Source organism: Panthera pardus, unplaced genomic scaffold (genome assembly GCF_024362965.1).
Source record: "Panthera pardus isolate Hobbes unplaced genomic scaffold, ASM2436296v1 HiC_scaffold_25, whole genome shotgun sequence".
Classification (NCBI taxonomy): Eukaryota; Metazoa; Chordata; class Mammalia; order Carnivora; family Felidae; genus Panthera; species Panthera pardus.
In genome coordinates, this window is record NW_026526821.1 from 26,803,053 (window position 1) to 26,829,740 (window position 26,688).

General features: G+C 49.6%; 1 protein-coding gene across 2 annotated transcripts in view; it reads right to left on the bottom strand.

The window, feature by feature from the left end:
* The window catches only part of TTLL9 (tubulin tyrosine ligase like 9), a 40,933-nt gene that overhangs the window by 13,623 nt on the left and 622 nt on the right, over positions 1-26,688 (bottom strand). The window contains exons 2-11 of one of the 2 annotated variants that reach the window (XM_019458834.2): positions 24,072-24,115; positions 17,527-17,619; positions 15,609-15,692; positions 15,313-15,424; positions 14,361-14,546; positions 5,341-5,409; positions 4,666-4,740; positions 3,405-3,495; positions 2,440-2,480; positions 1,456-1,543 (exon numbers count right to left, since the gene is read on the bottom strand). In XM_019458834.2, coding sequence (XP_019314379.2) covers positions 1,456-1,543; positions 2,440-2,480; positions 3,405-3,495; positions 4,666-4,740; positions 5,341-5,409; positions 14,361-14,546; positions 15,313-15,424; positions 15,609-15,692; positions 17,527-17,619; positions 24,072-24,115 — 883 coding nt within the window. The remainder of the gene's footprint in view (positions 1-1,455; positions 1,544-2,439; positions 2,481-3,404; positions 3,496-4,665; positions 4,741-5,340; positions 5,410-14,360; positions 14,547-15,312; positions 15,425-15,608; positions 15,693-17,526; positions 17,620-24,071; positions 24,116-26,688) is intronic. The other variant, XM_019458835.2, reaches the window with a different exon arrangement.

Below are 26,688 nucleotides of genomic sequence, written 5' to 3' on the forward strand. Positions count from 1 at the left end.
GTGCATGAGCTCGGGACAGACACATAATCGAGAGACAAAATTAAGGCAGGGGGTGGGAACTGGCTGGAAGCATTAGCTGTGTTGTCCAAGCAGCAGCAGCAGCAGCAGCAGCACCTTCCGTAGCCTTCTCCCCCACAGGCAGGTAATTCAGTCCTGCTGATTCATCACCTCTCCATTTCTGGATTACCAGCCTCTTTGCTTCTGATGCTCATGTCTAAAAATCTTATGTTTATTTACTTTGGAGAGACAGAGCATGAGTCGGGAGGGGCAGAGAGAGAGGAAGACACAGAATCCGAAGCAGGCTCCAGGCTCTGAGCTGTCAGCGCAGAGCTCGACGCGGGGCTCGAACCCATGAACCGTGAGACCATAACCTGAGCCGAAGTTGGACACTTAACCGACTGAGCCACCCAGGCGCCCCACATCTAAAAATCTTAGAAACATTATTTTTGATGTCAGTATTCTAACCAGATAATACACTCACGTGGTTCAAAAGTCAAAAGGCATCAAAATGTGCCTGAGGAACTATCTCCTCCCCACCCCTGTCCCCACCCACCCAGTTCTCATCCCAAAGGCAACTTCCGTTCCCAATTTCTTACACTTCCTTCTAGAGATGTCTGCGCACGGATACAAACATATACAGAGATATAATTTGTAATGTGAATGGAAGCATACTTTTCAGAGTTCTATACTTTGTTCTTTTCCAATTAACAATACGTCACAGGGATTATTTCATATCTGTACATAAAGCACGGCCCCATTCCTTTTTAACAGCTGCATAGTATTCCATCATGTAAATGAGCGGTTTGTTTTATTTCCTTTTTTTCTCTCTCTCACAAACAAGGCTGAGCAGTGCATTGCCTTTAAACTTCTCTTTTCCTATATTGTGAGTGTACATGTCGGGTAAATTCTCAGAAGGGAATTTGCTGGGTCAGAGGGTATGTGCTTTTGTCTTTTGATAGACATTTGCCAGATTGCCTCTGGAGTGGTTGTACCCACTTACACGCCACCAGCGACACACGTATTCCCCCAGCCTCGCCAGCATAGTGTGTGATCATATTTTTGGTCTCTGCCAGTTTGATGGGTGAAGAGGGCATTGTGTTTGAGTGAATGTGTGAGCCAATGTCTAGGCACACGGAAGGATGCAAACATTCTCCAAAGGAGCTCGAGCTCTCCCATCCTGTGAATGTGAGTCAGTGTGGAGCGAGCAGAGAAGTTTGGGGTGAGCTGCTCTGAGCAGAGTGGGGCTGCTCCCCTGGGATCACCGGGGGCTCCCCCACCCCCACAAGACTGTCAGCTCCCGGAGGGAGGGACCAGGCCCGTCTTGTCCACTGCTGTATCTCCTGTGCCGAGACCGCAGCTTGGGACTCGGTGGAATGAAGAAGCTCTCCCTGACCAGCTGGGGGGATGGGGAGGGGCAGGGCGCAAGGGGGCTGGGCAGACGGGATCCGAGGATACACTGGTCATCGATGCTGCTCAGTGTGAAGCGGGTGTTGGAGAATCGGGCGAAGCCGTCCCGGTACAGCCAGGCCCGCAGCGGGATGTACTGTGTCGAGGAGGGAAAGGAGGGAGAGGAAGGGGAGGGGGGTGAATACGAGCAATCTGCCCCTCCTAGCTTTTGCACCCGCCGTTTCTTCCACCTGGAGTGCCCTTCCTTCCTACCTTCTCACATCACCCCTCAAGAATCTGTCCAAACAGCCTCCTCTGATTCCACCCCCTCCCTCCCTGGTGTCAGGTGCAGGGAGAAGATTCAGAAGGGAACCGAATGAACGAGACTCTTCTCTGCTCCGCTACCACGCGCGACACCCTTCCGGGTGTGTCCACGTTCCCCACCAGACGCTCAGCTCCAGGAGCCCAGGGGCTGAGCCCGCCTCCCACGCCCCTATGTCCTCATGCCCCACATTGAGGAGCACCTCACGAAGGTTTGAACGGTTGCTGAACGAATGGGTGGGGAGAGGCGGTATGGCAGCTCCTTGTCTGAGAGTAGACTCTGGCACTAGGCCGCCTGGATTGGGAGCCCAGGTCTGTCCGTCACCTGTGCGTGACCTCGGGTAAGCCACTCAACCCCCTCTGATTCTGTTTCCTCATCTGTAACATGAGGATAATAATAGAACCCGCCTCCCCGGTCATTAGGAGGACCAAACGTAGTAAAACCTGCTGAATACCGGGGTTTGGTACTTAGGAGGTGCTCGGTAAAGGTCAGCTGCGGTTACCACGAATGGCGGAGTGAATAAAGGACAGGCGGACGGCAAATCCAGACTCGGGTCTCTGAGATGGCAGAAATGGGATCTGTTTCCGTGCCCCCGCCTTACCCTCAGACGCCCCCTGGGCTCTCCCAGGCAGGCTCACATAGGCACCCCCCAGAATGGCTTCTGCCCCCTGTCTCCTGGCCCAGCTCTTCCTTACCTGCTGCTGGAGGAGGGCCCCATCTTAGCTACTCACCGACATCACCAGTACGTAGACGCGCAGGTCAAACTTGCGGCCTGTCAGGCAAGGAAAGAATTCATGCAACAAATACTGACCGTGTGCCAGGCAGCATGGTAGGTTTGGGGGTTAGAGCAGTGGACAGGCAGAGGTGAATGCCAACAAGAGCACAAGAGGTACAAGGAGAAGGTAACGAGGAGCGGAGGTGGTTAATGTGGGGGAAAGGCTGGAGACAGGGGATCAAGGAAGGCTTCGTGGAGAAGTGGTGGCCTAGAGGAAGAGAGGTGCCCCCCAGCCTGGAGGGGCCGGGCCTTGGGGGAGGAGGGACTGCCTGAGCAAAGGGCTCGGTCCAAGGGCAGAGTGGAAGGAGACGAGGTCAGTGAGGTCAGCAGGGGCCAGCTCACGTGCAATGTTTGGATTCTGTTTTAGCAACCATGGGAAGCCACTGAGGGGATCTTGTCCCCCTGGGTACTGTGCTGGAGCGGAGCATAGGGGACCAGAGTAGCAGTGGGCATCAGTGAGGATGGGAGGGGACAGTGGCCAGAACCAGGATGGAGGGGGTCAGATGGATTCAAGAGCTGCGTGGGAGCTTGATGGGAGGTCAGACATGGGAGGGGAAGAGAGAGAAACACACCCACAATGGTCTCCGACCTCTGGCTTAGCAACCGGGGGCTGGAGGGGCTGTATCCCGACGGGGAGGCTGGGGAAGGAGCCATATGGCAGGGGGAGGGCGAGGGTTGAATCTTAGGCATGTTGGGTGTGAGCTGCCGGGAGGTGCCCAAGGGTCGGTGGGACATCAGGATCCGGGCTGCCGGGGTGAGGTCAGAAAGCTGGAGACAGAAAGCTGGGAGGTCACTGGCATCTGGGGGTGTTGAAAGCCACGAGAGAGGATGGGGTCACTGGGGGAGGGGAGGGAGGATGTTGCCCGAAGCGGTGAGAGGAGCCAAGTGGCCCTCTGTTCTGGGCAGAGACCGCCATCTCACCTCCTATCAGGTAGGGGTTTTCGATATAGCGCTGAGCTACGTAGTTCTCCACGGGGATTTCATCCTTCTGGTCATCAGAACTTCTTGCGTCCTGGTTGTAACAATAACTATTATTAACATCTACGGAGCATTTCCTGTGCAGGAGGCATCGTGCTAGACACTCTCCTCGTTTGGTCTTTAAATCAACCCTATCGGGGAAGGACGAACGTTATCCCCCATTTTACAGATGAGCAAACTGAAGCACAGAGAGGGGAAGCGACTTGCCCAAGGTCACACAGCTGCTCCGTGGCACAGCTGGGACGTGGACCCACATGCAGGCTGGGCCCAGAGCTTCGGCGTTTAACCTCTAGACCTGTGCTGTCTATTTACATTTAAACTGCTTAAAAATAAGTGAATTTAAACGCTAGCACGTGGATGAACCTTGAAGCCATTATGCTAAGTGAAATAAGCCAGATACAAAAGGACAAACACTGTAGGAGTCAATTTCGACGAGGTCCCTGGAGGAGTCAGATCCACGGAGACAGGAAGTAGAAGAGTGGTTGCCAGGGGCTGGGTTGGGGGGGCTGCTGGGAAACAGGGAGTTAGTGTTTCATGGGGACAGAGTTCTGGAAGCGGACGAGAGTTCTGGAGGTGGATGGTGGTGGTGGTTGCACAATGATGTGAATATACTTAGTGCCCCTAAATTATACGCTTAAACGTCGTTAAGATGGTAAATGTCACGTAGATACAAGAACGAAAAGAAATTTAAAATCCAGTCCTTGAGGGACACCGGCTTCATTTCAGGTGCTCAGCGTCAGCACGTAGCTAGTGGTCACGGTACTGGAGAGCACAGGCATACACCGTTCCGCCTCTGTAGAAAATTCCATTGGTCCGTGCTGCCTGGAGGGCCACGCAGGTGCCCGGGGACTTTCCTCTCCCTTCTCTGCCTGCGAATCCTTTCCTGGCCAGCCCAGAGAGGCTCTGTCTCCCACCTGCACAGCACCTCATGGCCTGCAAAGCCCCTTCTCAGCCGCTGTCCCCTTCACGGTAACCATGTGACAAAACTGAGGCCCAAAGGCGAGTGGCGCATACTTGGTGAGGTCACACAAGGGCCTGGTGGCAGGGAGCCACTGGAACTCAGGGTCTCTGGCCCCCAGGGCAGAATTTTCTACACCGGCTGTCATCCCCCGGCCCTCTCCCCCTCCACCGCCAAGCTGCTTCAAGACAGAGGCAACCAGGCCTTCCCTTCCTGGGCCCCGGGCCACCTGGCACCTGTACTCACATGGCCTCCGGGTGGATTGACAGCGCTCCGGGCTGGCTGGGCCTCTGAGCTGGTGAGCTTCTTCCCAGCGGTGCCCTGATGGGAAGGAATCAGACACACAGAGGAGGGAGGCAATTCACTTCCTGAGCACCTGCTCATGCAGCAGGTGCTGGTTGTGTAGCAGCATTATCATCTCTAAAGTTCAGAGGGGGTTAGCAATTTTCCCAAGATCACACAGCTGCTGAGTGGCAGGGGCAGGATTGGAAGCGGGATTCCTACTACGCTGGATCCTGGGATATGGATGGGTCATGGGGAGGGAGGGAGCTACCTCAGGCTCGGCCTGGGACTTGGAGGAAGAGTCAGCCAAGCTGTCCCCAATCAGGTGAGCAGGAGGCCCAGGTACAGAGGCCACGTTCTCAGGTTTTAGGCATAGTAACTCGTTCTCAGCAGGCACTGTTACTACTCTCCCCCATTTACTTGGGCACAGAGAGGAGAAGAAGCATCTTGCCCAGGGTCACACAGCTTTTCAAGGGCAAAATCAAGATTTGAGCCCAGGCAATCTGGCTTCAGAGACTCCGTTCCCAGGGGCAGAGCTTCGCTGCCAGCCCTTCAAGCTTTGGAGGAAGGAAGGAGGGGCCCCTCGCGGCAGCAAGGGCAGAGGGAGATTTCCGGAGCAAGGGGGAGGGGTAAGCTTACCTTCCTCCAGTCCATGATGTCCTTCAGCCTCCGGAAGAGGAAAATGCCCTTTCCCTGCGACCGGGCTACCTGGGGTGGGGGTGAGTGCAGAAAGGTCTGCTCTCAGCTCTATATGGTTCCTTGTTGGCCCCTGTGCCTGGGGCACCTCCCCACCATTTCTCTGTCTCTATCTCTCCCATGGGCTTCCAGCCCTCCCCAGAGGAATGGCCCAGCCCAGCCCCATGGGGCCAGCCACTGAGAAGGTACTAAGCCTGGCTGGCGGGTGGGAGGGAGGCAAGGGGGGAGGCAAGAGAGAAGCCGACTTCGCTCACAAAGGCATACAATGGCATGAATAATACAAAACAACAGACAATTAAAAAACCATTTCTAACAGTCTTGGGAACACATCATCCAATTCTTTTTTTGGAAATCAATTTGCCTCCCTAATTAGGTTTTGCTTCAGCTAATACTGATCAGTCTGCCTTTACTGAATCCCAGCATGGATAATTCATGGCTTCACAGAGTCTAGGGGCTGGAAAGATCTTTAATATCATGCAGAGCAGTCAGCACCAAAGGCATTATTCCCCCCTGAGAAATCCCTCTGTGATGGTCACCTGCCAGGGAGCTCGCCACCCTCCCCCTACCTCCCGATGCAGCTCATTTGTTGCGGGATGGCTCTATGAAGCAGTCATCCCAAAGGTATACATTAGGTGACTACTGTGTGCTGGGCATTATGCTATAGCCGTGACCCAGACCTCATGGAGCTTTCACAGCCTAACCTGTGTCGAGCTAAAAATTTGCCAGCCTGGCTCTGGCCTGTAGGGCTTCCTAAAACAAATCTGATCCCTGGGCCCCAGAGCAGCCCTTTGGGTAATCTGCAGCCAGTGAGCAGATCCCCTCGAGGCGTCTTTTCTCTGGCATTAAGGCACCCAGGTAATGCAAACTGTCATTTCCCTCTGTTCTTCTCGGAGCAGAGCCAAGTTGGTTAATGTGATGTTCTCTGTACAATGCAGGGGCAGGCAGGGCTGTCGGGCATGGATGGGCAGGCTGTCCACTGCACAAGGGCTCCCCGTCATGGGGCCAGTGGGAGCTGAAACTCAGCCCCCGCTCTGCCTGCTGTGCTGTGTGCCTGTTTCGGGGTTGTGTACGCCCAGAAGATGGGGTGCCCGCAAGACCTGGGAGTACTGGTAGCATTTCAGGGGAAGCCACATGCACACAGCTATTTGGGAGAGCAACAGTGTGCATAAAGGGCTTCCCACAGTTCCCAGCTACCCACAAGACTTACATTCACCTCACAAAAGATGACCCAACGTAAACAGTGAAAAAGTCACTCAACTTCATTAGCCTCAAGGAAATGCAAATGAACACCCCAAGAGGATGCCACCCTATACTGCCTGAGAGTGGGTAAAACTAAAGACCGACAACAGCAAGTGTTGGCGAGGCTGTGGAGAAACCGGAACTCACAACTGCTGGTGGGCGTGCACCAAAGCTGGACATAGGCATCTGCTCTGACCCAGAAACTCCTCTCCTGGGCACCTGCTCGGCAGAAACCCGGGCACCCGTGGACATGTACAGGACGTGTAGCACACGATTCACAATAGCTCCAACCTTGAAACTCCCAAATGGACAAGTACGCACTCAACGGAATCGTGTCGACAATGATGATGAACAATGCACCGACCCGCGTCAGTGTGGATGAGTCGCCTGAACACGATGTTGAGGGAGAGAAAGCGGACGCAGTGGAGCCATACTGCGTGATTCCAATTACACAAAGTACGAAAGCAGACAAATGAATCCATGCTGTTAGGGACCCGAGGGGTAGTGAGTGGGAGAGGGTCGGAGGGGAGCTGCTGAGGGGCTGGCAATGCCCTGTTTGCAGTCTGGGTGCTCGTTACTCAAGTGTGCTCGCCTCGTGAAATTGACCAAGCTGTGCCTCTGTGACTGGGGCGTATTCTGTTTACTAAACTTCAATTAAGAAGTTCTTTTAAAGACTCCTGCCTTTGGGTCTAGGACCCCCCACCCCTACCTTTCCTGTAGCCATTCCCCTTCCTTCTTTCCGGCCGGCAGAGCCCAGCTCTCACACGGAGGCTGGAAAGAGCAGATACCTGTGTGGTCAGCCTCCCATGCAGCTCATGGGAACCATGCAACTAGTTTTGGTCAATGAGGACCAAAGAGACATCGGCTTGGGGCCTTGGGGCTTCTGAGAACGATTTTTTTTTCCTTGTTAACAATATTGGGGTGGGCGCCTGGGTGGCTCAGTTGGTTAAGTGTCTGACTCTTGATTTCAGCTCAGGTCATGATCTCATGGTTCGCGAGATCGAGCCCTGCATCAGGCTCTGCTGATAGAGCGGAGCCTGCTTGGGATTCTCTCTCGCCCTCTCTGCCCCTCCTTCCCTCTCAAAGTAAATAAACAAGCATTTAAAAAAATACATTGGGGTTGAGGAAGAGGAGAAAGAGAGGGAGGGAGCAAGAGAGGAAGGGAGGGAGAGAGAGAGAGAAAGAGATGTTTGCCTCCTTTCCTTCCTTTGAATGCTACACTCTGGGGAGGTGAGGACTATAACCGTCACCAATGAGGTGACGAGTCTGATGGAGGAAAGCCAATACACTGAGGATGCAGAGTGATGACAGAGAAGAAAGATAAGGAATGTGGTCTTTTCACAGCACCACTGAGCACATCCCCCAAACATGGAACTTCCTACCTCTGGCTTTCTTGTTATATGCGGTGATAAAATGCCTTTATTGTTTGAAGCATTGCTAGTATGTTGGCAAACACGTCTGTTCCGGGAGATGCCCTCCTAAGGGAATAATCCTCAGGGTGAAAAGTAAACTTCCTGCTTGGTGATCTATCAGGGTTGTTGAGGCTGGAAACCACCACCTGCTCCCTAGCTCCAGCAGACTGTAGTTTCCAAAAACAATCACAAAAATATTTCCACTCCCATATGTTTTCCCAGAACCTTGCTACCTCCACCCTCCATCAAGAGGTAAATTCAATGTCCCGCCCCAAATCTGGGCCAGCATTTGGGACTGTCTCTACTAATTGCATATGGCAGAAGTGACATTGTGTGGATTCCAGTGCTGGGTCCTCCAAGGCAACACAGCTTCCACACAGCTTTCTCTTTGGGGATGGTTGCCCTTGGAACCTAGCCACCATGCCGTGAGGAAGCTCAGGTCACATGGAGAGGTCCATACGGAGGGCAACTGAGTCTTCCAGCCCTCCACCCTGGCTGAGCTCCCAGCCAACAGCCAGCACTGACTTGCCAGCCCAGTGAGGGAGCCAGCTCGGAAGAGAATCCTGCAGCCCTCACGGGAGCCGTCCTAGTAGATGCTCAAACAGCAACGAGCCTTCCCTGTCAAATGCTGCCCAAACTAGCATGAGCTAATAAATAAGACAGGATTTTCGTTTCAAGCCACTGAGTTTTGGGGTGCGGGAATAGGACCAGCACACTGACTTTAGGGGAATGGTTTCTAACAGTGGCAGCCAATACTTCTCAGATGTTTTCTGGGTGCCAGGCACAAAGACTTATGCCCATGAGCTCCTTAAAGCTTTACAAAGAATCTTCTATGTAGGCATTAACGTTATCCCCCTTTTGCAGCCAAGGAAACCAAGGAACAACGCCAAGCACTCTGTTCAAGGTTACCCAGCCTGTAGGTGACAAACCCAGGTAGTTAATTTTTTTTTTTTTACATTTATTTATTTTTGAGAGACAGAGAGAGATGGAGTACAAGTAGGGGAGGGGCAGAGAGAAAAGGAGACACAGAATCCGAAGCAGGATCCAGGCTCTGAGCTGTCAGCACAGAGCCTGACACAGGGCTCGAACTCACAAGCCGTGAGATCATGACCTGAGCCAAGGTCAGACGCTTAACTGACTGAGCCACCCAGGCGCCCCCCAACCCCCACGGTCAACATGGTCCTACTGTTGGGACTATCAATCTTACTTGATAATCTGGGAGTAAAATATTATTTTTATAAAAAGATATGTTTTCAATTGGAAAATAATATGAATGGATTGTTGGGGCGCCTGGGTGGCTCAGTCGGTTAAGCCTTCAACTTCAGCTCAGGTCATGATCTCACGGTTTGTGAGTCTGAGCCCTGCATCGGGCTCTGTGCTGACCGCTTGCTCAGAGCCTGGAGCTTCGGATTCTGTGTCTCTTTCTCTCTCTGCCCCTCCCCCACTTGTGCTCTGTCTCTCAAAAATAAATAAATGTAAAAAATATATATATATGAACGGATTGTTAGAATGAACCATATTTAGATTTTGTACCACCTGTGGCCACTCATGGCCCTCGATGCCCTGCCCCTGGGGATCATTTCTCGTGAGGCATTCGTTGTGTGGCATTCACTGGGTGTTACAGATGTAGTTGGTGGTCCACTCAGCAACGCCAAGTATGGGAAAAAAATTCCCTTTTTTCTCTGCCAACAGAACCCCATTTGCGTATTTGTTTTTTAATGTAAGCTCTACACCCATCGTGGGCATTGTATTCACGACCCTGAGATCAAGAATTACCTGTTCCACCAACTGAGCCAGCCAGGCGCTCCCAACAGAACCTCATTTGGATCACCTCTTCCTGGTGGCCCTGCCCTCTGCGGTGTCTGATGCCCACGGTGGTCCCATGCCCCCACCATGTGACCGGTTCAAGCAGGGCCAGCAGGATGCCAGGGGAAGTCTACTGCAGTGACCTCTGGGGAGTTTGTGTCTTCTTCAAAAGGGACACACAAGACCAGGGTGTTCCTTCAATCCTGTGGCAATAGTGGAGGCGTGAGGAGGTGAAGCTAGAGCTTGGCAGCTACATTGTGACCAAGAGTAGCAGCCAGCCCGCTGGGGTGGGAACCGATGATGATGTCAAGCTGCCCTATGATGTTGAATCATCCCTGGAAGCGACCTCTCGTCATTAAAGGAAATGTCCTGGGGTCTGTAAACTCGAAAGAGAAGAAAGTTTTTCATCCTAACCAGATTTTCCCACTGCTTCCCATTATGAATGCAGACAACAAATCCTAGTAGTACTAGCCAAGCCTGTGACTTTACTCTCAGAAGAAATCTCGGTTATTTTTAGATCACATTAGAGTTGCTGCAGGTGTCTCAAAATATTGTTTTTGCTTGTGATGATTTTGAAAGTATGGTAACAATGGGGCCTGCTGTTAGACTCTCACTGTTAATGAAAAGCACATATATTGTTACTGTTACTGTTACTGCATACAGATCATTTAATAGTTTGTGTGGCCGTTGTGAGAACATGCTAGCAGGTCTCCAACTGCGGAAGGTGCTGGACTGACCGCCAGCTTCTACTACCGCAATCCACGCTCCACTTGTGGGGCCCCGCCTGCAGGGGACGCTCCTGCCACGGACGGAGGACAGAAGGGGCCTTGAAGGCTGGCCCACTCCCTGGAGAGTGGGGCCTCCTCTGGCATGAGGCCTCCCCCAGGCCTTGCTGCCCGGCCTCTAGGTGCTTCTCTTCCTTCCCTCTCTCCCTCGCTGACTGCCGTCCAGGCTCCCCGCACTCCCTCCCCCAATTCCTCACGGGCAAAACTTCCGGCGGCATGTTGGTTTGTTCCTTCGTTCGTTTGTTTCTCAGAGGACCCAGACTAACCGGTTGATAACTGTTTTTCAATAGAGTTGCTTCTTTTTATAACCAAATTATTTTATCCTTTTAAAAACACTATTTTGTGACCGTGTGAAACACTATTTTTACCAGCCCTTTCTTTGGGCTCCCTGTAGTCGTGATTTCTGTTATTTGCTGCCCAAGGCATCCTGCCAACCTCCTGCCCACCCAGAGGGCCTGAGCTGGTAGGAAGGGAGAATGTTTCGATGGCAAAGAAGTTGGGATCAATGCAATTTTTACATCAGTTGGACTTTTAAATGGCAAAGCCAAGGGCTTGTTCTTATACTCTGAGATGGGCTGGGGCTCAGGCTCGGTGGGAAGAGGGGTCCCTGCAGGTGGCAGGGAGGGGATGATGCTGCTTACTCCCTTCTGAGTCCAACTCGCCCCGCCCACCCCCGCATCGCCCCTGCTCTGCTGCCCGGAGTGGAGTTGGAAGCTGAAGAGTCAGCAGGCCCTAGGGCACCGTGCAGAGGAGATGCCAGAGGGAAAAGGCAGGCCAGTGGCTACCCTGACCCGCCGGCCATGGCAGCTATGTGAAAACTCTTGTGTGTGGGTGCACGAGGACAAGCTGGCTCACAGAGACAGGCCTTGTGGGAGGAGTGGAGGGATTCGGGATTTTTTCTATTTTCTGAATTTGGAGTAATTTTTTTTTTTTTTTTTAACATTTTCCCCACCCCGAAGGATCCAAACAACAGGATCCCAGAACTAATACTCCGTCCCAGCGGTTCATGGTTCTGTGGCTCCAGAGAACCCTTGGTTGCTCTACCTGGGAAATTGTTAGAAATGTAAGTTCTTTGGCCCCACATCAGGCCTACTGAATCAGACCCTGGGGGATGGGAGCGGGGGCTTTAATAAGCTCTCCAGAAAATTCTGATGCACTCTCAGTTTTGAAAATGATTCCGCTAGGGTCTCACTCCTCAAAGTGTGGTCCGTGGACCAGCAGCAAGGGCCTGACCTGGGAGCTGGTTAGCAAGGCAGACTCTCAGACCGACCCAGACCTGCCGAATCAGTCTCTGCCTTTAACCAGGTTGCCTGATGATGGTGGGCACATTTGGGCTTGGGAAGCACCGACCTCGTGCTTTCCAGGTGTCGCCTGGAGTCTTGGAAATAACCGTAAAAGCGGTCAGTGACTGGACACCTAAGTGCTAAACCCTTTATATAATGTGTATAACCGCATTGGATTCTCTCGCAAGCCCGGCAGGTAGGTGCACTCATTAATTCCATTTTATGGATGAGGACGATGAGGACGCAGACTTAGAGGGGTTGAGGAACCTGCCCAGGGCTTATGCGTGGCGGGTACAGAGTTAGAGCTCAGAGCACCCACTCCCGGCTCCCCACACCCCAGACAGGGCGCCACAGCTATTCAGGAGCAAGGACACACGCACACAGCCAAGATGCCTCCTCTTAATTACAGCTGTCTTGTGTCTGCCTCTAACAAAGGCCGTGGGCTGGGAAAGGAATCAACTTAATATGCAATTGCTCATCCCAATTAGCACAAATTACCATTTGTCTGAGAGGCTAATGTTGGGAGCTGGGACCGCCCTGTGGCTTGTAGTCTTCCTGTGCCTAACGAACCCCTTCTTCTCCAGCTGCAGAGGAGGGGACAGGTGCAGGAGGTCCCGGGGTCAACGCTGGCTGGGACCCAGTCGGGAGGATCCGTCGTTTCTGTCTGGCACGTCGATTCCCCCTCCAAGCAGCTGTGCTCTTGGTTGAATGTGCATATCGGCCAACACCAGGTCTAGTCCCCAGCTGCACGAGGAAGGGCTGCCCCCCACGTCCTCCCCCCAGCTCCCTTCCTGGGGCCTGGCACGGTCCCAAGCCCAGAAAATATTAGGGGGCTTTGATGATACCATTCAAGGCTATGGTGGCTTTGTGGTGAGAAACCAGCCCTGGCACGAGGAACAATTGAGGGGCTCATAGGTGCTCTGCCGCGCCTGCCCTCCACTCAGTGTCTTGATCCCCGAAGGGCTGGCTACCTCTGGATGCAAGGCTTTCATGCATGCAGTCCCTCTTCCCAGAATGCTCTTCCCTACCTCTGTCCTTCGCCAGGCTGACTCCTCGGCATCCTTCAGGCCACAGTCAATATTTCTTGACTTTCAGTCAAAGTCCACAATTCTTTTAATAACACTAATAACAATGGCAGCTATCATTTATGGAGTGCTTAAGGTATGCTCTACCTGTGTTAATCACACCACAACATTATGTGACAGGTAACACAGTCTCACTTTGCAGATGGGAAAACTGGGGCACAGACAAGTTAAGTAACCTGTCTGAGGTCACACAGCAAGGAAGTGGTACAGGCAGTATTTAAACTAAGGGATTTGACCTTGGAGCCCAATCTCCCTTCAGAAAAGCCCGCTGGGCAGCAGGGAACCTCCTACTGTTTCCTCTCTAGTGTCACTTAGAACAACTGTACTCACACAGGTATCTTCTGTATCGTCTGCACTCAAGGAAGGTAGAGACCCACTTCCAATTTGCTGAGGGCTGTGTCCCTAGCACCTACTTCTATGCCTGGCATGTAGCCAGCGCTCGGTAAACATTGTGGAATGCTTGAATAAATGGGTCGCAGTCTCCTCATCTATAAACCAAGGTAATATTGGGGCGCCTGGGTGGCTCAGTCGGGTGAAGCGTCTGACTCTTGACTTCAGCTCAGGTCATGATCTCATGGTTTGTGAGATCAAGCCCCACGACAATCCTGCTTGGGAGTCTCTCCCTCTCTCTCTCTCTACCTCTCCCTCCACCCCCTGCTCTCACGCAAGCGCACACACACTCTCTCTCTCAAAATAAATAAATACATATTTAAAAATGAAATGAAATAAAATAAAGTAAGGTAATATCTCATCCCAAAGACCATCTGGAGAATCAGGTAATGCAGGCAAAGCGCTTGGCATGGCCTGACTGCCACCATTTTCTCTCATGTCAGGAAGAGAGGTGGGGACCTGAGCTCCAGCAAGGCTCTGGATTCTCTGCCCTGGTGCCCTGAGGATACTTTTCCATCTAGTAAACATGTATTGAGCACCTACTGTGTACTAGCAGTCATAGCTGCTGGGTTCAAACACTGCAAAGAGGAGACAAAGCTCTTCGGCGGAGGGGCACCTGGGTGGCTCAGTCGGTTAAACGTGTGACTTCAGCTCAGGTCATGATCTCGCAGTTTGTGAGTTCGAGCCCCGCATCAGGCTCTGTGCTGACAGCTCAGAGCCCGGAGCCTGCTTCGGATTCTGTGTCTCCCTCTCTCTGCCCCTCCCCCACTCACGCTCTCTCTCTGTCAAAAATAAATAGAGTTAAAAAAAAAAAAAAAAGCTCTTCTGGGGAGGCAGATGGTGCACCTAAGGCTGAAATCCCAGGCAGGGGTTCTGCCATGAAGGATCCCTGCTGGTGCCTGGGCAGCCCTCCCTCCCACTGCCCCTTTCCTCTGGTCCCCTGACTGGGCACCGGGCACTCACAGGCTTCATGATCCAGGTGATCCCCGGGTTTTTGCGGAACTCTTCCACGAACAGGTGGTACTCGCATGGCATCTCAAAGGTTTTGGGGAAGAAGTCGCACTTGGCTGCCTCCAGCTTCCCTGCCTCGCGCTCCAGCTGCTTCCGGAACCGCTTCAGGTTCTTCACCATGTAGTTCTTGCGCGTCAGCTGGGCGGCGGGATGGGTGGACAGGCTGTTAGGGCTCGTGCCCCCTGCCCTGCTCCACCTCCCAGCCCCAGCCATCGACACTGCCTCCCACAGCCTCCATTCTCGGCCCACGAAGTAGCAATAACAGTAAGAGTAACTTTGAGAGCCTGCTAGTCTATAACCATCCCCACTTTACAGGCAAGAAAACTGAGGCTCAGAAAGGCTAAGTCAATTGCCCAGAGCTACCCAGCTAACAGAAGGCACAGCCAGGACTTGACCCAGGCCTGTCTGACTCCGAAGTTCATGTTGCTAACTTCTAAGCTGCACTAACCTTTTCAAATCTCAGCAGCTTTGGCTCCTCCAGTGTGATTTGTGATCTGATTCCTCCCGGACCTCCCTCCCAGCTCTAGACTCCCAACTGCTCAATCTGTCTCTTCCCTGAAATCACCATATGGCTCAAGCATCCTGCTCCTGCGGCCCTTGCCCCCCAAGCCAGGCTGCCCCTCACATCTGTAGTGTTGACATGCCCACCAGCCTGTGACCTGAGTCCCCACCCCAAGATAGCCTGCTGCTCGGGTATTAGATCCTTACCCTCTCACATCCTTTAGCCCATCGTGTATCTTGTGCACATGCTCCCCACCTGGCATGTACCCCAAACTCCCTTACGCTTTTCCATTCTGCTCCTTGCACTCCCGTGCCAGCCCCTGCTCGTTGCGACATCCAGTGACATGAAGTGGCCGACTCAGTGCCCCCCCTTCCCCCGCCACCACCAGCCCACCCAGCTCACCTCGTAGTGGTTTCGGAAGTGACTGATCCGCATGTGTTCGTCCATGTAGGTGTGGTCAAAGTTCTCCCGGAGCCAGCTGACGTCACACCAGTAGAAATCCCAGTCCCCTTCACTGGGGGTGGGTGGGACAAAGGTCATGAGGTAAGGACCTCAGCACTGCTGAGGGCCTGGGGCCCATGGAGGTGCAGCTGAGGGACAAGCAAGGTTCATAAGGAGCCTCAAGGGGGTGCCGTGGGCCAGCCCTGCCCACAGTGTGCTTCGCTAGGCCAGAGTGAGAACGGGAGAAATGTTCCTACACAAATCCAGGCTGCCGGCTTCCTTTGGGTTCCCTTTGAACAACCGGGGTATCGGCCACACGGGGTCCTGATGCCTCCTGGCACCTGTCGGCGGGAGTGAGGAACAGCCACCAAGTTGGGACGCACCCTCTCCAGATCACAGCCCCTACCTACCACTGCCTACGGCCCATGGCAACCAGCCAGCCTCACCTGATCAGGTTACCTGCCTGGGCTCTAGAAGCATCTGGGTTGCCACCCCCGGCCCACATCACCAAGCAGAGCCTCCCGATAACATCTGTAAGCCCTTCCCTGTCCACAAAGCCCTCCCCTCACTGAGTCCTCAGAACAGCCTCAAGAGGTGACTACAATCATCCCTGGAGCCCTCAGTCGAGGAGAACCTCGCTCGCCCAGGGCACAGCAGCATCAGCATTCCTACCCAGGCTAATCTACCGAATCCGATGCCAGAGCTGGGGTGCAGAGAGGAGGTGCTTGAAAAGGATGTGACAGGAGAGAAAATAATGCCACCACCGTTGCTTCCAACGTGGTTTTTTTGTTTGTTTGTTTTTGTTTTTTTAAGTTACAAAATTACAGCAATAACCGAAGACTAGACTCCAGTACCAGGCAGTGGGAATCACGGATTCATCCATTGGCTCATTTGTTTCCTCATTCACCGAGAGGGTAGAAATGCACCTGGGACTCTGCACACAGACCGACTGGGTGCAGTCCAAGCCCTGACAAGCCAAGTGACCTCCAACATGGCACTTTTTACTCTTCCATGCCCAGGTGTCCCGTTTTCCAGCAAATGGGTATGATAATAGCACCTCCCAGAAGAAGGTTTGCTGGACGATTCAGAGGTCAGGCGTGTAAACTGCTATAGTAAAGAGTGTCTAACGGGCTCAGCTATTGTTATGCAACAACATTGACTGAGCACCAGGTCAGGGCAGCTGGTGGCCCTCCCCCCTCCTATCCATTCTCCCCCTTTTGTCTACAGTAATAGAATTCCCAACATTTACCTGGGGAAATGTATTCCACATTTTCCAAAATAAAAGCTACATTTTCCAGATTCTCTTGCAGCTAGGCTAAGTCTGGCCAACGTGAGGGACTTCTGGGCTGTGTCCTTCAAGGGCAGGGCGTGTACTTTCTTGTCTCCCTCCTACCTACTGCTGCTCGCCCTGTGGATGCAAGACTGGAGCTTCACCTTAGACCGTGAGAAGGGCTTCACTCAAGGGATGGCAGGATGGAAAGACGGAAACAGGTGGCTCCAAATTTCTATGCCATCTCTGAAATTCCTACACCTGGACTTTGGTGGGAGAGATAAATAAACTTCTGGTCCATCAGAGCCTCTTTTGCTTTGGGTCTCTGTTATATGCAGCCCGACCTTAGCCCTCACTAACATTAGCACCTGCTATGTGCCAGACATTGTTCATCTCAGCATCCCCAGGGCCCACCATAGAAGAGATGTAGGCTTAGGGGTCAAGTAACTCGTTCAAAGTCACAGGACTAGTAAGTGGCCAGGGACGAGCAGCCCTTGACCTCGACCTGCCATCCCTAGAGGATTCAAGCCAGCTAGTCTGTGACGGCTGCACTCCTTGATTCTCCAGAGAGCTCTAGGACCCTGGCTACCGAAGAGTCCAACTGAACTGGGAGCAACTCCCACTCTGACACACATGTGCTGTGTGACCTCCAACAATTGGCTTGATCCCTCTGAACATAATCGTATCTTGCTGGATGGTTCTAAGACTTAGACAAGGCAGAGATGTCGTCTGTAATGTGCCTGATACACTCGGAGTGCCAAATAAATTTTGGTCCCTGTCACAGCCAAATTGGGACAAGTCCCAGTAGCCACCCACAGGAACTGGGAGAAAACAGAGGGAGACAAGGCCTGGTGAGTCAAAGGGAAAGAGGGCCGAGATTGGCAGGGGGTGGGGATGCGTCTTACTCCTTTACTTCTACCCAGCCCGGCCTGTGGCGAAGGACATCCATGAGAGTATTCATGAGAGTGGTCTTGAATCGGATTGAAGCTCTCTGCTCTCTGCAAGACAGGGTGACAGATCGCTCGCTCAGGGTCACGCAGAAACCTGTGCGTGGATGTTCACAGCAGCTTTATCCAGAATAGCCCGAAGCTGGCAACAACCCAGATGTCCTTCAGTGGGTGAATGGTTAAATAGCGGTCCATCCATGCCATGGAATACTGACTTAGCAATAAAAAGGAGTGAAATATGTGTACATTCAACCTGCATGCATCTCTGGGGAATTATGCCGAGTGAAAAAGGCCGATCCTAAAACGTTCTTATATACTGTACAAGTCCATTTATATAGCTTTTCTTTTGAGAGAAAGAGCATGCACGCACATGCAAGTGGGGGAGGGGGGTGGCAGAGAGGGAGAGAGAAGGAGAGAGGGAGAGAGAGAATCCCAAGCAGGCTCCTCATTGTCAGCACAGAGCCTGACGCGAGGCTCCAGCCCACAAACTGTGAGATCATGACCTGAGCCAAAATCAAGAGTTCTCCGCTTAACTGACTGAGCCACCCAGGTGTCCCTATATGACTTTTGAAATGACAAAGTTATTAAAATGAAGAACAGATTAGCAGTTGCTTGGGGTTAAGGACAGGGGGGAGGTGGGATTGTGGAAGAAGGCAGAGGGAGGAGGAGGAAGTGGATGTGGTCATAAAATGGTCATATTAGGGAGCAGTGGTGATGGGAACTTTCCTTATCTTGACTGTATGGATGTCAGTATCCTGGTTGTGATACCGCATTATAGTTGTATTCTCTGTTACCATTGGAGAAAACCAAATACAGGGCACATGGTAACTCACTATATTATTTCTTATACTTTTTTTTTTTTTAAGTAGGCTCCTCACCCAACATGAGGCTTGAACTCACAGCCCTAAGATCAAGAGTCACATGCTTTACCAACTGAGCCAGCCAGGCACCCCTCACTATATTATTTCTTATAACTGCATATAAATCTACAATTATCTCAAAGTAACTATTTAATTAAAAAAATTAACACATCATTAGAAGTCTGGATAATGGCTACCTTTGTGGGGGAATGATAGAAAGAGAGCATGAGTGGGGTTTCTGGAGTGTTGGTGATGTTCTGATTCCTGATATGTGGGTGTATTAAGTTGACGAAAATTCACTGAGCTATAAAGTTACGACACATGCACCTTTCTGTATATACAACAGAACTCTGTAACAAAATACACCACGAATAAAGCTTAAAGGACTAGTTACAGATTAAGACAAAATATTTGTAATGCTTACAATCTGTAAGACATTTGGACCAAGTACATAATGAGCTTCGACAAATCATTTTTAAAAAGACAAAAATGCCTAAAGGATTGAACAGGCAATTCATAGCAGGGGAAACGTACCAGTAAGCACGAGAAAAGATTCTCAACCTTCCCGACAATCAAGTAAACGCAAATTAAAACATCGCAGGTTATAGTGGAAGAGGATGCGAAAGACTCTCAGTCCTACTGAAGCAGGGAGGGGGAAAATGTGCAAACTAAACAGCACACTTGACTATGGGGCTAGTGGGGAGCAACGGACAAAAGAAAACCTGAACTGATTCCAGAGAGAAAAAAGCCCTTAGCGGGGAGCAGAGAGCTATAGCAGGTGTCCAGGTCTGGGGGGGGCGTCTGAGTTTGGGCAAGGGGAGGAACGAGCCAGCCACGGAGAAGCAGTCACCAGGAGAAAGCAGCTGTGCTTGGACAAGAGGGAGGGCGGCCAAACAAATCAAAATCTGGAAGAGTCCCATTCCGAAACCAAAGCAGACCGAACCGAACCAAAACAACATTGCGGCAAATTTGCGTAAGAAAGAAGCAGTAGAGAACGTAGTAAAGCAGAGAGAAAACCCATACTCCTGCACAATGATGTGGTGTGGGCATTCTGGCAGCCCTGCCAGATTGAATCCAAAAATGAACCAAAAAACAACCCACAAACAAACAAACACACAAACACTGAACTGTAGTTCAACCCCCTTCCGGGGCAAAGGCTCAAAATGGCAGTACAGGAGGTTGGGCTTGGGGCCAACTCACTGTAATTAAAGCTTTGGCCCAACCCATGTTCCACTCAGCTTTAGGAGGAATCAAATGATCAGCCCCTAACCCTAAGTAGTGGTCAGAAGAAAGGGCTTACGGTCTCTGTGGAGTGGAGAACAAAGGCAAAAGAAAAAAAAAGTTAAATTTCTTTACAACTTATAGCACATTGACAAGTCCTTGAGACAGAGTGACCTTCCTCCAGAAACTCGACTGCCTCCATGTTAATACTTTGCTAGAGATAAAAGGCAACCTTAGCTTGACATTAGCCTGACCTCTAGGATCCTGTAAAGAAAATCCCTTATCTCTACCTGTCCCCCTGCCCTCCGTAACCAAGATATATGTTAGCAATCGTCCTCCAAACACATGGCCCACTGACATCCATCTGAAGGGTCTCATGAGTCAGGTTTTACTAGACCGTTGTAAATGACTGTATCCTAACAACAGCTAGCCCCTCGAGGTCCTGGAAACCTTGCTTCCAAATTCCTTAGAGACTTACGTTATCCCAAACCCAATATAATCAGCCACTCCTCACAACCCCAGTGCATCTGTTGTTGTTGTTTTTTTTAATTTTTAATGTTTATTTATATTGAGAGAGAGAGAGAGAGAGAGAGAGAGGGAGAGAGTATAAGTGGGGGAGGGGCAGAAAGAAAGGGAGACACAGACTCCAAAGCAAGCTCCAGGCTCTGAGCTGTCAGCATAGAGCCTGATGTGGGGCTCGAACCTACAAACCCTGAGATCATGGCCTGAGCCAAAGTCAGATGCTTAATTGACTGAGCCACCCCAGGCGCTCCCTGTGCAGCTCTTCCTGCCCATAGATCCTGTCTGCATGCCTTAATAAACCACCTTTTTGCACCAAAGATGTCTCAAGAATTCCTTCTTGACTGTTAGCTCCTAAACCCTAACATTTTCACATCATCTGGAAAATCAATCAATTGATCTCTCTTTCTACTCACATATCCATTTTGGTACATCTGAATCTCCATCAGGGATAATTTTCCTTGACCCTGAAGCACCTTCTTTAGTGTTTAAATACATGGCAAAGAGTCAGAGCACCTGGGTGGCCAGTCGGTTGAGCATCTGACTTCGGCTCAGGTCATGATCTCATGGTTCGTGGGTTCGAGCCCGGCATCAAGCTCTGTGCTGACAGCTCGGAGCCTGGAACCTGCTTCGGATTCTGTGTGTCTCTCTCTCTGTCTGCCCCTCCCCCACTCGTGCTCTGTGTGTGTCTCTCTCTCAAAAAGAAACATTAACAATTTTTTTTAAATACACGACAAAAATAACAGCACAAAGGACCAGAGGGGAGTAAACAGAGCAAGCTGTTCTAAGGTTCTTCCATTGTGCACAAAGTGGTATAATACTGATTCACAGTAGACAGTGATGAGTTAAGGATGCGTATTGTAATTCCCTAAAACAGCAGTTCTTGGTGGGTAGTCCAAGTAGTCCTCAGGGTCTTCGAGTCTCTTCCAGAGGTACACAAAGTCCTCCCTTTTCCAACTACATACATTTGTGAGGCTGGATTTCCTTCCTCTTCTTCAACCAAAACAACATATCACAACAGATTGAATCCAAAAGGTTCAGGAAGCCAAATGTTGTCTATTAAGCCAGACATTTAAGAAATACACAAAGATGTGCAAACATTTACTACTCATCATAATAAATTTGGAGGAGGGAGAATACGGTTATAGTTCGTAAAAATGCATCATTTACACTACCAGGTAATGAGTCCGTTATTGCTTTCTAAATGAATTAATAAAATTTTTTAAATGTATCATTTTAAATTTCTAATTTTCGAAGTGTTTATGATAAAAGTTGACAATAATAATTTTGAAGTAGAAAACTTGAGCTCAAATTTTAAGAACCCCTGCTATAAAGTAGTAAAGTAAGGAGTATTTAAACATGAATCCAAAACAATGAAGAGACCCAATTTTAATATCCATCAGATCGGGGGAAATGTTTAAAATCAGACAAATACCAAATGTTCACAAGAATGTAGAGAAATGACAATTATCCTATAATGCTGATGGAACTGTAAATCGGATAAATCTTTAGAGAGCAATCTGGCAGATTGAAACTGTCAGTTACTATTCAGGCACATTAGACTGGCAAAAACCTAGACGTCCAAGTTCGGCAACAATGTGCTAAAATGGAAACTCTTCCTGTACTGGTAGAAGGAACTCTGGGGAACCACATGGCAGTATTTAGTGAAACTGAACTTGCACATAGTCTATGGCCAGCAATTCCATCCTAGCTCTATACCCTAGATAGATACCCTAGGCATTATATGTACACGGATGTTCGTTTGTTAATTATTACTATTTTGTACGGAAATAACCTGCAGCACACGGCTGGTGGCCCACCCTTGTCCCTTGGACATTCTCCATTCCTGTGCACGCAGTCAGCTCAACCAGTGCTTAAAGCAGGTCCCAAGTGCCCTTCCCACACCAGCATACAACTAATGACGACTGGAGTTGATGGGTAAGTCCTCCAGTTCCTCAAAACTCAGTGGGGACGAGTCTGCAGTATTCTGTACTATCTCCTAGGAATCCCCAGTGGGACTGAGCCCCACTGGCCCACCACAATAACCTGTCTGTAATGCCCCGTTTATTGGTTTCCTTCCCTTGGATGCCTTGCATCCCCCCTGCCCTGCCAATGCTTACTGAAATCACCTTCCAACTTTCCAAATAAACTACTTGCTCACACACCCTTGTCTCAGGGTGTGCTTTCTAATTCTAATTCAATTCTAAGGCCCAGCCAGAAGGCCTCTCAACAGGAAGCAGATAAATAACTTGTGGCTTACAATGGAACACAGATAGCAGTCAAAATGCATCCAGAGCTACGTGCACCAACGTGGATAAATACTGAAAATAGAATTTTGTGTGACAAAAGCAGGGTGCAGAATAATAACACGATAACGTCACTTATGTAACTTATATTCCTAACCATTCATGCAGCTAGGGGTGTCCAGGCGACACGATTCTGGTAAGATAAAAACATAAGATGGCTAAAGAGGGTGGGTTCCTGGAAAGCACTGGTTCTTTTGATGAAAATAAAGAAAGATGGGGAGCTTGGGTGGCTCAGTCGGTTAAGCAACCAAACCTTGGTTTTAGCTCAGGTCATGATCTCAGTTTCATGAGTCCAAGCCCCACATCGGGCTCTGTGCTGGTAGCACAGAGCCTGCTTTGGATTCTCTCTCTCTCTCTCTCTCTCTCTCTGCCCCTCCCCTGCTCACGCTGTTTTGGTCTCTCTCAAAAACAAATAAACCTTAAAAATAGAAAGAAAGAAGGAAAGAAGGAAAGAAAGAAAGAAAGAAAGAAAGAAAGAAAGAAAGAAAGAAAGAGAAAGAAAGAAAGAAAAGAAGGAAGGAAAGAAAGAAAGAAAGGAAAGAAAGAAGGAAGGAAGGAAGGAAAGAAAGAAGAAAGAAAGAAAGAAAGAAAGAAAGAAAGAAAGAAAGAAATGTGGCTTGAGACTTCCCTCGCCACTCCTTCCCACCTTGATCGTGACATGAAGGCTGGAGCTGTAGCAGCCACTTAGTGTCCAGAAGGAAAAGGTCAAGGCAATCACAGAGACGCTAGCTCTGAGAGCATTGAACCACTCTGCACCTGCCCTCTTGACTCTTCGTTATATGAGGAAAGCAAATGTAATTGTTTAAAGCTACTATTAGTTGGGTTTCCTGTTACTTGTAGCTAAACACATTTCTAATTGGTGCCTGACCCAATAAAATAGACCCTGTTAACTGAAGTGCCCTTTTTTGGCTGGGGTGGGAGTGGGTGTGTAAGTTTAGGGTCAGGACCCAGACTAGAGCTGAGCTGCTCTGTGGAAGAGAGTAAGAGATTTGAAATTGGTGGCAAAGTTCTCTCAGTAGGTAGAGAAAGAAGGCAAAGTCGATGGGCGCTGCACGAGAGGTGGGCTCAGAGACCACACACACCTTCCTCAGTGGTGACATGGCCAGATGTGACTTTAGAAAGAATAGAAATACCTAATGAAACAGAAGTATCGAAAATATGCGCCACGGCGTGTGTGGTGTAACTTCTAACTTCTCACGAAAAACCTCCAGCGAAGTCCACACCGCTCCCTCCTGCTTTGGGCATCGTGGGCCCTGGAGCCCAACAAGCTCTGCCACTAACTGATCCTACAGGCTTCAGCAAGTTACCTACTTAGCCTCTCTAGGCTTCAGTTTCCCCATCTATAAAATGGACACAATAGCAGTATCTACTTCAAAGGACTGTGGCAAAGATTCAAAGAGATAAAACAACTAGCCTGGCACATGGTAAGTGCTCAGTGATTGTTTGTTATTATCATTGTCATTACTGAAGCAAAGAAGCGGGGGTGGAGAGATGGGAAAAGGGAAGGAAGGAAGGAAAGAAGGGAGGGAGGGGGGTGGGAGGGAGGAGAGAGGAGGAATTTAGTTCTGCGTTTATTAGATTGCGTGGGACCACTCACCGCTCTTTTCCCTTTGATAATCCATGGCCCTTGTAATTTTGATTCTGTAATGAGAAAAGGAAAGTGATGTAACTGGTTCTGCACATCCACACTGCCTTCCCAGCTCAACTTACCGCAGATCTTAAAATGCTGAAACCATCCGATGCAGTATCGCCCGATGCTGAGACAAGAAGGACCTGCCTGGCCAAGTTCACATCGGTCAATATGTGCCCAGCAACTTGGTCCTTGGGATAAATCCTCAGGTATTCAAGGGCCCACCTCATAGGATTGTTCCACAAGCATGACCAGTAGAGTGAACACCTAGTTTTCAGCACTCCAAAGGTCCAACCCCAGTTTTGAGGGCTGAGTTTTAAGGGCTGAGCTCAGCAGGCTCTGTGAGAAGGAGCTGAAACATGTTTGATTAGATCCATGATCCAGGAGTAGACTGAGTCAAAGGCTCGGAGCAAAGTTAATCTCTTGCATCCAAAATGGGCCTTTCAAATCCTCAAAGCAGAGTGGCTATTATTTTGCTTCTACCACGTCTAAAACAGTTTGGCCTTCAGTCCTGGCAAGACTGATCCCTAACGGCAGGTATGAGAAAGAAATCAAAATTGGTCTTGTGCAGGATGACTTCTGTAGCTTAGACAGACTTGTCATCTGCATTTGTTTTCTATTACTGTATAACAAATTACCACTAACTTAGTGGCTTAAAACAGCATAAATTTATATCTTGCAGTTTCCGCTGGCCAGGAGTAGCTTAGCTGGATCCTCTGCCCAGGTCTCACAGGGCTACAGCCAAGGTGATGGCCTGCGTTACGTTTCTCATCCAGGGCTCGGGGTCCTTTTCCAAGACCATCCAGATTGTTGTCAGAATTCAGTTGCTTGGGGCTGCAGGACTGAGGTCTCTGTTTACTTGCTAGCTGTTGACTGGGGTCTGCTCTCAGCAAGAGGCCACGCAGTTCCTTTCAACATAACCCCCTAGGCAGTTCACAGCATGGATGTTTGCTTTCTTCCAGGCCAGCAGGAGCTCATTTCTCTGACTTCCAACCCTTTCCTCTCCAAGTCAGCCACGATAGAGTCCTATGCCATGCACAGTAACAATCACGGTAGTAACTATCCCATCAAATTCATAGACTCCACCCACACTCAAGGGGAGGGAATTACACAAGGTGTGTCCATAAGGGGTGGGAATCTTGGGGGCCATCTAGAATTCTGCCTACCATACCATCCTATCCCTCAGAAGGATAGGGACAGTGGAGAGGGATAGAGAGTACTGCTTTATGAAACAGACAGAAACTAGCCCCCCACAAAAGCAAATGAACTCTTATCTCAGTCATATACACAAGCCCCTCCAAGTACCCCAGGACTAGTCAGGTGTCCTACTCTTTTTTTATTTATTGTATCTTTTATACTCTTTCATGTTTTCAGTTCTATTTTCCATCAGTTTATCCAGTTGCTCAGAGTATTTGGTTGAAAAATTTTTCCTTTCCTCATTGAATTACATTGACTCTTCTGTCAAAATTCAGTTGACTGTGTATATGTGGGTCTGTCTCTAGACTCCATCTTATTTGCTTATTTATCTACCCTTATGTCACCACCACACTGTCTTAATTACCATAGCTTTCTAGTAAATCTTGAAATCAAGTAGCATAGGTCCTCTAACTTTGCTTTTTTTCAAGATTGCCTTTGCAATTTGGGGTCATTTGCACTTCAATATAAATTTTAGAATCAGCTTGCTAATTTCTACAAAAAAAAAAGCACGTTGGGATTTTACTGGGATTGTATTGAATCTATAGATCATATTGAGAAGTGACATGTATTGAGTCTCCCAATCCCTGAATATGATCTATCTCTCCATTAATTTAGCTCTTCTTTAATTTCTGTCCACAATATTTTCTACTTTTCAGTACAGAAGTCTTGGACTTTTTTAAATGTTTATTTATTTTGAGAGAGAGAGAAAGCACAAGCGAGGGAGGGCCAGAGAGAGAGAGGGAAAGAGAGACTCCTAAGCAGGCTCTGAGCTGTCAGTGCAGAGCCTGACTCAGGGCTCACAAACTGTGAAATCATGACCAGAGCTGAAACCAAGAGTTAGACACTTAACTAATTGAGTCACCTAGGCACCTCCATTGGACATTTTAAATTAAATTATTTCATAGGTCTTTAATTTTGTGATGCTAATTTAATTTTTATTTTTATTTTTTTAGGTAGGCTTCACGCACAGCATGGAGCCCAGCTGCGGGCTTGAACTCATGACCCTGAGATCAAGACCTGAGTTGAAATCAAGAGTAGAATGCTTAACCGTCTGAGCCACCCAGGTGCCCATGTGATGCTTTTTTAAATAGTATTTTTTACAATTTCATTTTCCAATTATTTGATGATAGAATATTGTGGTAGGCAGAATAATGATCCCCCAAAAGATGCCCATGTCCTAATATCCCAGAACCTGTAAATATGTTACATTGCAAAGGAAAACTAAAGTTGCAGACATAATCAACTGACTTTAAAATAGATTATCCTGGATTATCTGAGTGAGCCCAATGTAATCACTTGTTTTTTGTTGTGAGATGGAATTTAAAGAACTGGGGTGCCATGCATGAGAGAACACGGGATAAGAAGCAGGCTGGTGGGGAGGAGGGTG